At 42.2% G+C, this 10,571-nt stretch overlaps 1 protein-coding gene across 6 annotated transcripts in view; it reads left to right on the top strand.

Moving 5' to 3' along the window:
* The window catches only part of ZFP1 (ZFP1 zinc finger protein), a 23,889-nt gene extending 13,318 nt beyond the window's left edge, over positions 1-10,571 (top strand). For 3 of the 6 annotated variants that reach the window (XM_011946017.1, XM_011946023.1, XM_011946018.1), the window contains 2 exons: positions 5,354-5,480; positions 8,283-10,571. In XM_011946017.1, the coding sequence (XP_011801407.1) occupies positions 5,354-5,480; positions 8,283-9,364 (1,209 nt within the window). In that variant the 3' untranslated portion in view covers positions 9,365-10,571. Of the gene's footprint in view, positions 1-5,353; positions 5,498-8,282 lie in introns of all 6 variants that reach the window. The other 3 variants (XM_011946019.1, XM_011946022.1, XM_011946020.1) reach the window with 2 other exon arrangements.

The following is a 10,571-nucleotide window of genomic DNA, read 5'->3' as shown; positions in this document are numbered from 1 at the left end:
GGTTCAAGGGATTCCCCTGCCTTAGCCTCCCAAGTAGTTGGGATTACAAGCGCCTGCTACTGCGCCCGGCTAATTTTTGTATTTTTAGTGGAGATGGGGTTTCCCCATGTTGGCCAGGCTGGTCTCAAACTCTTGACCTCACGTGATCCGCCCGCCTCGGCCTCTCAAAATGCTGGGATTACAGGCGTGAGCCACAGCGCCCAGCCAAAATATTTTTATGTATTAAAACAGTTGAAAGTAACTTCAGTATGGTTCAACTTTTGAGACAGGGTCTCACTTTGTCACCCAGGCTGGAGTGTGGTGGTGTAATCTCAGCTCACTGCAGCCTGGAACTCCTTGGCTTAAGCAGTCCTCCCACCTCAGCCCCCCATGTAGCTGGGACTACAGGTGCGCACCATCAGGCCTAGCTAAGTTTGTGTATTTTTTATTTAGAGATGGGGTCTTGCCCTGTTGTCCAGGTTGGTCTTGAACTCCTGACCTTAAGTGATCCACCTGCCTTGGCTCCAAAGTGCTAGGATTACAGGCATGAGCCACTGCATCCGGCCCAAGTGTAGGTCAACTTAATTATCCGCCTATTTTGCTATCTAGTCAGTGCTTAACATTTTGACATGTTTCCATGTATTGTGTATGTTGAAGTTTTTTAAAAATATAATTTCAACTTATTTCAGATTTGGGGGTACATGTGCAGATTTGTTACATACATATTTTTCACGATGCTGACGTTTGGGGTATGATTGATCCTGTCACCGAGTAGTGAGGATAGTACCCAGTAGTTTTTGCCTTGCCCCCGTCCCTTCCCTACCAGTAGACCCCAGTGTCTGTTGTTACCATCTTTATGTCCATGAGTACCCAGAGTTTAGCTCCCACTTATAAGTGAGGATATGCACCGTTTGGATTTCTGTTTATGTTAATTCACTTGGGATAATATCCTCCATCTGCATCCATGTTGCTGCAAAGGATATGGTTTCATTCTTTTATATGGATGGGTTTTAAAATTTATATTACTTGTATTGTTAAAATGTAATTTTTTTGTTTGGTTTTGTTTTTTTTTTTTTGAGACAATCTCGCTCTGTCGCCCAGGCTGGAGTGCAGTGGTGTGGTCTTTGCTCACTGCAACCTCTGCCTCCTGGGTTCAAGCGATTCTTCTGCCTCAGCCTCCCGAGTAGCTGGGATTACAGGCACCCGCCCCATGCCTGGCTAATTTTTGTATTTTTAATAGAGACAGGGTTTCACCATGTTGGCCAGCCTGGTCTTGAACTCCTGACCTCATGATGCGCCTTCCTTGGCCTCCTAAAGTATTGGGATTACAGGCATGAGCCATTGCGCCTGGCCAATGTTTTTTATATTACAAAATTCATACATTAATTTTGTCCCTTACTGTGTCTATCATATGAGGATCTGCCCTCCCCAGCATGCTGGGTTTTTTTTTTTTTTTTTTAGTTAGAGTCTTGCTCTGTTGCCCAGGCTGGAGTGTAGTAGTGTAGTGGCATGATCTCGCTCACTGCGACCTTTGCCTCCCGGGTTCAAGCAATTCTTCTGCCTCAGCCTCCTGAGTAGCTGAGACTACAGGTGCCCACCACTACGCCTGGCTAATTTTTGTATTTTTAGTAGAGACTGGGTTTCACCATATTGACTAGGCTGGTCTCAAATTCCTGACCTCAGGTGATCCACCTGCCTTGGCCTCCCAAAGTGCTGGAATTACAGGTGTGTCCACTGTACCTAGCCTTTTTTTTTTTTTTTTTTTTTGAGACAGGGTCTTGCTGTGTCTCCAGGGCTGAAGTGCAGTGGCATGATCACGGCTCACTGCAGCCTTGACTTCCCAGGCCCAAGCTGTCCTCCTACCTGAACCTCCCGTGTAGCTGGGACTACAGGTGTTCACCACCACGTCCAGCTAGGTGTTTTGTTGTTGTGGAGACAGGGTCTCGCCATGTTGTCCAGGGTGGTCTCAAGCAGTCCTCCTGCCTCAGGCATGAAGCACAGCACCAGCACTGTTCATGTCACCTCAACTCAACCCTAACATTTTGACCATTAAAGTCAGTTTTTCCATCTTAGAGATAACCAGTATGTTTTATGTAGGTGTACCCATGCCCTTTGTTAAATCACTTTTATATGCATGAACAGGATTATAGAGAATTTTGGGTCATGTTATGTGCATTTTTTGAAATTTTGTTTAATTATTGATGTTCCTTTGACAGCTTTCAGTGCCTTTTGTTTTTAGGCTTTGTTACTTTGTTTATATTTTAGCTAGATCATTGAAGTTTGTGGTGTTTTTAATGTTTGCCTCTTGTAAAAATTATATATAGGTTTTTAAACCCTGAAGGTCTTAGTCTTTTAGCAGACATTTATCCCATTTTATTTTGATTACTGATTTTATCTGCTTTTCCTTCTCTGCTTGTCATATTTCCACCCTTTAAAGGTTTACGTTACTTTTTCAGTAGTTACCTATTTTAAACAAAAGTTAATCAGAATTTTTCTTCCAAACGTGGTACTTCTTCCTGCCCCAATGTCTAAGTTGATGACATGCAAAAATTACTTTAATACTTCGTTCCCCATTCTGTATTTGCATACTTTTAATATGTTTTACTGGTTTGCTGTTGCTTTTTTTGCACGTTCAACTGATGCTTGCCAGGCTTAATTTTGGTTTTGGTACATCTTTTAATAGTAGTAATAATGCCTAATACATGACATCTATTGTGTACTAGTCATCATTCTAGACTCTACATCAGGGGGTGTCAAACTCTGACCAGTTGTCCAAATGGGCTGCTGCCTTGTTTTTGTATGACCCACAAGCTAAGAATGTTTTTTTTTAATTTTTTGAGACGGAGTCTTGCTCTGTCACCCAGCCTGGAGTGCAGTGACGCAATCTCTGCTCACTGCAAGCTCCGCCTCCCGGGTTTATACCATTCTCCTGCCTCAGCCTCCCAAGTAGCCGGGACTACAGGCGCCCACCACCACTCCTGGCTAATTTTTTGTATTTTTAGTAACAGGTTTCACCTTGTTAGCCAGGATGGTCTCAAACTCCTGACCTCGTGATCTGCCTGCCTCGGCCTCCCAAAGTGCTGGGATTACAGGCATGAACCACTGCACCTGGCCAAGAATGGTTTTTAATTTGTGCTGTGAAAATGATTTGAAACAAAAATGATATGAAACTCAGATTTTAGTTTCCATGAATCAAGTTTTTTTTTTTTTTTGCAGCGGAGTTTCACTTGTTGCCCGGGATGGAGTGTAATGGCACCATCTCAGTTCACTGCAGCCTCCACCTCCCGGGTTCAAGCGATTCTTCTGCCTCAGCCTCCTGAGTAGCTGGGATTACGGGCATAAGCTACTATGCCGGACTAATTTTGTATTTTTAGTAGAGATGGGGTTTCTCCATGTTGGTCAGGCTGGTCTCAAACTCCTGACCTCAAGTGATCCACCCGCCTTGGCCTCCCAAAGTGCTGGGATTACAGGCATGAGCCACCACGCCCGGCCTCCATAAATCTTGTTGGAACACAGCCATGCCCATTTGTTGATGTGTTGCCTGTGCCTGTTTTTTTTGTTTTTGTTTTCTTTTTGAGATGGAGTCTTGCTCTGTCACCCAGGCTGGAGTGCAGTGGCGAGATCTTGGCTCACTGCAAGCTCCACCACCCGGGTTCATGCCATTCTCCTGCCTCAGCCTCCCAAGTAGCTGGGACTACAGGCACCCGCCCCAACGCCCGGCTAATTTTTTGTATTTTTAGTAGAAACGGGGTTTCACCGTGTTAGCCGGGATGGCCTTGATCTCCTGAATTCATGATCGCCCGCCTCAGCCTTCCAAAGTGCAGGGATTACAGGCGTGAGCCACCGTACCCGGCCGCCTGTGCCTCTTTTTATGGTAGGACGGCCAAGTTGGTTTGTTTTAGCAGAGACTACTTGTAGCCTGAAAAAAAAAAAAAATCTAAAATAGTTACTTGACCCTTTATAGAAAAAGTTTGTCAACCAACTCATTCTAGATATTTTCAGCACTTTGAAGATTTGTCTTCTGACTTCCGTTGTTTATGTTGAGAAATCAGCTGTCAAGTGTTTTGTACCTCTGAAGACAATACCTCTTTTTTTCCTCTGGGGTTTTTTCTGAGACAGTCTTGCTCTGTCACCCAGGCTCAAGTGTCACCCAGGCTCAAGTGGCGCCCGCCAACACGCCTGGCTAATTTTTATATTTTTCGTAGAAACGGGGTTTCAGCATCTTGGCCACATTGGTCCCGAATGCCTGACCTTGTGACCCGCCCACCTTGGCCTCCCAAAGTGCTGGGATTACAGGCCTGAGCCTGGCTGCCTCTGGGGTTTTAAAATCAGTTTTGTTATACTCTGAGTGGGTTTTTTGTGGTTTTTTTGTACTTACTGTACTTGGGGTTGGTGGTTTTGAAACTATAGCCTGGTGTGAGGTGTGTTGGAAAATTCTCAGCTATTGTCTCATCAAATATTGTTTCGACTGCATTTTGCCCCTCCTCTTGGGACTCCCGCTGCAAGTATATTAGACCTTCTTAGCTCGTCCGATGTATCTTTTTAGATTCCTTAATATACCTTTTGCATTTCAGTCTAGATATTTACTGACATTTTTTTACTAATCATTTCAGCTGTGTCTGGCCTGTTAAATTCAACCATGTATTCTTTAAAAATTTTTTGTACAGTTTTTATGACTTGAATAGGGGGATGGAAGGACAGAGATCCTTACTTGTACCTGATATTTTATAGTTGGAAGTTCATTTTCTGCCTTTAAGTAGTCAAAGTTTTTAACTCTTTAACATCGATATCACAGAAATAATGCCTATGTGAGCTTTGTTAGCACACTGGTAACACTGAATATCTAATGTGCTTGTCTCACAGTACACATCTTGAGAGCAGAAACAGTGGTACAATCTTGGCTCACTGCAGTCTCTGCCTCCCGGGTTTAAGCAGTTCTTCTGCCTCTGCCCACCATGTAGCTGGGACTACAGGCATGCGCCACCACGCCCAGCTAAATTTCTTTTAGTAGAGACAGGATTTCACCATGTTGGCCAGGCTGATCTCGAACTCCTGACCTCAAGTGATCCACCCCCCCCCCCCGCCCCCAGCTTCCCAAAGTGCTGGGATTACAGGGGTGAGCCACCGTGCCTGGCCAACAGTGTTTTATTAATCTGAGACACCTATCAAATATGACAGTGCCAGAGATAATGGGAATCTGAATAAATCTCAACTATAAAAATATATTTTGGAAGATATGAACAAAACAGTGAACAAGATGTATCGTTGGTGTAAATATATAAATTTTCATGGTGAATGACTTAGAAAGTTTTCATCTATCCTTTCTGTATCACCAAATGATCATCTTAGGATGAATAACAATATGCCGTTTTAGGGATCAGTTTCATTCACGGATGTGACTGTGGACTTTACCCAGGAGGAATGGGAACAACTGGACCCCTCTCAGAGGATCCTATACATGGATGTGATGCTGGAGAATTATAGCAACTTACTTTCAGTGGGTAAGGATGGTTTTCAGGTACAGCTCACCATTTGCCTAGAGGTATTTATGTCCTGTCTCAGTGAAGAGAAATGAGCTTCTGAATTACTAAATGTTTTTGGCCCAAGTCTTCAGGTATTAAACCTGAGAGATCTTGCAGCCTTTAAAGCTCTATCTCTCCTTTCCTTCCAGGCTTCTGAAGTCCAAGCAGTTATGAGCTATGTCCCATTAGTAAACTGCTGTCAAGCCATAGGCAATTTTCAAGTTGGCGCAACAAGAAGAGTTTTGAGTAGCATAGAGTAGTCAATTCAGAACGTTTTAGGGGAATATGACAGGAGAAAGGGAGAAGCAGAAGCCAGTGGAATTAGTATCCAGGGGACTATGAGCAGCTCAGTACCTTTGAAATACTTTTCAGGAATCTGTTTTTCGAGTCCCTAAACCTTAAATATAGCTGAGGAGTGATGACCTGTACCTTAAGTCTCTGAATCATACCTCCAAATGTCCGTCTCCCCCTGCTTACCTTTTTTTCCTGTTTGCCTGTTTAACCTTAGATATTTGCCTTTCACACTTGAACCCAGATACTTTCCTAATATGTCTTAAACTTTTGTTGTAACTAGTTGCTCTTTCATTAGCATTCTCGCCTTGCCGGAATGGTAACATTTGTATTTTAGCTCATAGGAATCGGTGTGGTGGCCTTAAGATAGATTTTTCAGTGTGAGAGTGACATTGTCGTCCTGGAAAAAATGGCAGCAGGATCACAGTAACATAACCAGTAATAACGTAAGATGACAGTCTAGGTTGTGGCTGGGTAATTTTAAATTGATTTTAGCTTTGTAGATATAGGGGTACATGGGTATATTATGTGATGCTAAGGTTTATTGATCCTGACACCTAGGTCGTGAGCATGGTACCCAGTAGCTTTTCAACCCTTGCCTCCCTTTCTCACCAGCCATTCTGTCTACTATTGCCATCTTTATGTCCATGAGTACCCAGTGTTTAGCTCCCATTTGTGAGCCTCCATGGTGCTGAAAAGGACAGGATTTCATTTTTTATGGCTGAGTAGTGTTGTATCTTGTACATGTACCATTCTTTTCCAGTCCACCATGAATGGACACCTAGGCTGATTCCATGTCTTTGTTATTGTGCATAGTGCTGTGATGAACCTACAAGTGGGCATGTGTCTTTTTGGTAGAATCTTTTTTTTTTGAGACAGGTCTCATTCTGTCACCCAGGCTAGAGTTCAATGGTGGTGTCATGGCACACTGTAGCCTCCACCTCCTGGGCTCAAGTAATCTTCCCACCTCAGCCTCAAGTAGCTGGGACCACAGACAAATACCACCAGGCCCCACTAATTTTTACTTTTGTAAAACAAGTACTGTAGATCCTGACCTCAGGCCAGGTGTAGTGGCTCCTACTTGTAATCCTAGCATTTTGGAAGACCGAGGCGGGAGGTTCACCTGAGGACAGTTCAATACAAGCACTGACAACATGCAACCCCATCTCTACTAAAACTGTAAAATAAGCCGGGCATGGTGGCGTGTGCCTGTAATCCCAGCTACTTGGGAGGCGGAAGTTGCCGTGAGTGGAGATCACACCAATTGCACTCCAGCCTGGGCAACAGAGAGAGACCCCATCTCAAAAAACAATAAAGAACTCCTGACCTCAAGTGATCCTCCTGCCTTGGCCTCCCAAAGTGCTGGGATTACAGGCATGAGCCACTGTGCCTGGCCAAATGATTTTTAATGGGATTGCTGGGTGAAGACGTAGTTTTGAATTATTTGAGAAATCTTCAGACTGTTTTCCACAGTGGCTGAACTAATTTAAATTCCCACCAGCAGTGTATCTTAGCCTTGCCAGTATCTGACTTCTTAATAATGAACCTGGGTAACTTGATCCTTAAGATTCTGAACACATTAAAAGTAGGCTGGGGCACGGTGGCTCATGCCTGTCATGTTGAGAGGATCCCTTGAGCCCAGGTGGTCAAGGCGCAGTGAGCTATGATTGTGCCACTGCACTCCAGCCTAGACAACAGAGGGAGACCCCTATCTCAAAATAAATAGGAATGGAAGAAAAGTAGGATATGATAGTGAAAACATGTTCACTCTCCCAACAACTTCAGTAGGAAAAAAAAGCAATAAAACCAGCGGCAGTCAATGATCCTGTTGTAAGGGTTGTATTTTTCTTAGAGAATGAGTTTCTGGATTTTACCATTTGCAAGATTCTCACTTTAGAGATTTGGAGCTCTGCTGTATGGCTGTCACTGCAAACCTAATGAGAAGTGCTGCTTTCTGGAAATCATTTTGGTAAAGATGAACAGAAGAGAAAAAGGTGAAAAAGCTTAGAACCATGCAGACTGGTGCTGGTTCTACCATAGTATTCCGAGTTTAGCAAATACTATTGCTGGAGATCTGCGTAGGTATTTTCCCTTAATTCCCTCCTCTACTTACTTTCTCGGTCTCTGTGCTAACTGCAGTGTCCTTAAGAACACTGTGAATCTCCATCCCTGGAATTGCCAGCCTTCTCATATTATTTGTGTTCTGTTTTCTGTCTTGTTTCACCTTCTCTGCCCACTTTAAGGTCATTTTGTCATCTGGCATTGCTACTTGTATTGATTTTGGTTTTGTTTTGTTTTTTAACCACAAGCTATTATCTTTCTCTTTCAAAGTTTGAAAGGAAACATTTGCGCTGGGAATTTTTTAATATTGGGAGACTGGGTCCCAAACTAAAGAGTCAGCCTTGTGATTGAACACTTGGGAAGACTTTGCATTCTGTAACATTACAGCAGAGGCGTTGACAAGGTTCTTTTCATTGTGCTCTATCCTAGAAGTGTGGAAGGCTGATGACCAGATGGAGAGAGACCACAGAAACCCAGATGAGCAGGCAAGGCAATTTTTAATTCTTAAGAACCAAACCCCAATTGAGGAAAGAGGGGATCTCTTTGGAAAAGCACTTAATCTGAACACAGACTTTGTTTCTTTAAGACAAGTACCCTATAAATATGACTTATATGAAAAAACTTTGAAATATAATTCAGACTTGCTTAATAGTAATAGAAGCTATGCCGGAAAGCAGACTGATGAGTGTAATGAATTTGGAAAAGCACTTCTCTACCTGAAGCAAGAGAAAACCCACCCTGGAGTAGAATATTCTGAATACAATAAAAATGGAAAAGCCCTCAGCCATAAAGCAGCCATTTTTAAACATCAGAAAATAAAAAACTTGGTTCAACCTTTCATTTGTACTTACTGTGACAAGGCTTTCTCCTTTAAGTCACTCCTCATTAGTCATAAGAGAATACATACTGGAGAAAAACCATATGAATGTAATGTATGTAAGAAAACCTTCTCCCATAAGGCCAATCTCATCAAACATCAGAGAATTCACACTGGGGAGAAACCCTTTGAGTGTCCGGAATGTGGAAAAGCTTTCACCCACCAGTCAAACCTCATTGTACACCAGAGAGCACACATGGAGAAGAAGCCCTATGAATGCAGTGAATGTGGAAAGACGTTTGCCCAAAAGTTTGAACTCACCACACACCAGAGAATTCATACAGGAGAGCGACCCTATGAGTGTAACGAATGTGCAAAAACCTTCTTCAAGAAGTCAAATCTTATCATACATCAGAAGATTCACACGGGGGAGAAACGGTATGAGTGCAGTGAATGTGGAAAATCCTTCATCCAGAACTCACAACTGATTATCCACATGAGAACTCATACAGGAGAGAAACCCTACGAATGTACTGAATGCGGCAAAACTTTCAGCCAGAGGTCAACTCTTAGATTACACTTGCGAATCCACACAGGAGAGAAACCATATGAGTGTTCTGAATGTGGGAAGGCCTTTAGCAGGAAGTCCCGACTCAGTGTCCATCAGAGAGTTCATGTCGGGGATAAACCCTGAAACTCCAGCCAGGTTGTACTGTGGAAAACTCCTGCCAGAACTCTTCAAGCGGGTGAGAAGCCTCGTGACAGTTTTGAAGGAACATGATGGGAATTCATACTGAGATGCAATCACTCAACTCAAAAATGTATTAAAAATAGGATTCCATGAGAACATTATACTGGAAGTTACATGTGATACCCAGCTAAAGAATCCATATCAGAATATATACAGTTGTAAATAGCCATACCCAGTTGTACTACAATGAGCTTTTTAAAATCTTGAATGAATTGAGTATTCTGGACAGCAGCATAAGAGATATACCAACAGTATACTATGAATTTAGTGGTTTTATGTGGATATGCCACAAAACACAAGTGGTATGTTTTAGATCTGCACATGTGAATTTAGCATAATCACTGGGAGTTTGAAATTCTTGTCCTCTGTGATAATTAGGATATAACAAGATTTTCTATACTAAACATCACATGTGTTTTTCAGTATCTCTGCAATCCAGTATGCATTCCAAATGAAATGTGTAACAGATTTAAAGTAGCATGGAACCTACGTCTTTCCCTACTGCTTGCTGGCATATATAAGTTGGTATGAACATTGTTTTTGAGCTGCCTCTTACGAAACAGAAGACAGTGTTGAAGTTTGTTTTCCCTGCTTCTGGTTTGCTGAAGATTTTCTAGAAGCACTATTTATACAAATATGCAAATGTGAAATAATTGATCTGTAGCGTGAAGGAGGCAGACCTGAGTTGTACTACTCAATATGCACCACAGAATAAGAGTTTGTCATGTAAAGACAATATCCCCATTCATCATGCTCTTATTTTCCAGTGGGATATTTGCATACAAATGCATGTCTATTACCAAAATACTGTGTAACACAGACAGAAACTACCTGTTTGTCTTTCCTTGTTTCCCTTAATATTTCATCAATTGTCTAGCAAAAATGGTAGGATGCTTCTATAGTTCACAAATGTTACATTTCAGAGACCTTAGAGGAAAAGTTATTTTAAGTAACTGTCAACTGTTTCATTGCTTTTTAAATTTTTCATGTGCATAACACCCCCTTTAGAAATGATTTTTTACAATATTTTGTTTAAAGGAGGCATATCTACTTCCTTGAGTTGCACTATTGCCAACCTAAAACATTTCCCTTTGGAACATGACTTAAAAGTTATTACCTTTCCTTTAAATGTTTACACTTTTATAAAAGT

Source organism: Colobus angolensis, unplaced genomic scaffold (assembly GCF_000951035.1).
Source record: "Colobus angolensis palliatus isolate OR3802 unplaced genomic scaffold, Cang.pa_1.0 Scaffold248, whole genome shotgun sequence".
Lineage (NCBI taxonomy): Eukaryota > Metazoa > Chordata > Mammalia > Primates > Cercopithecidae > Colobus > Colobus angolensis.
The sequence above is the reverse complement of the archived record's forward strand: the minus strand, read 5'-3'. Positions and strand labels throughout refer to the sequence as shown.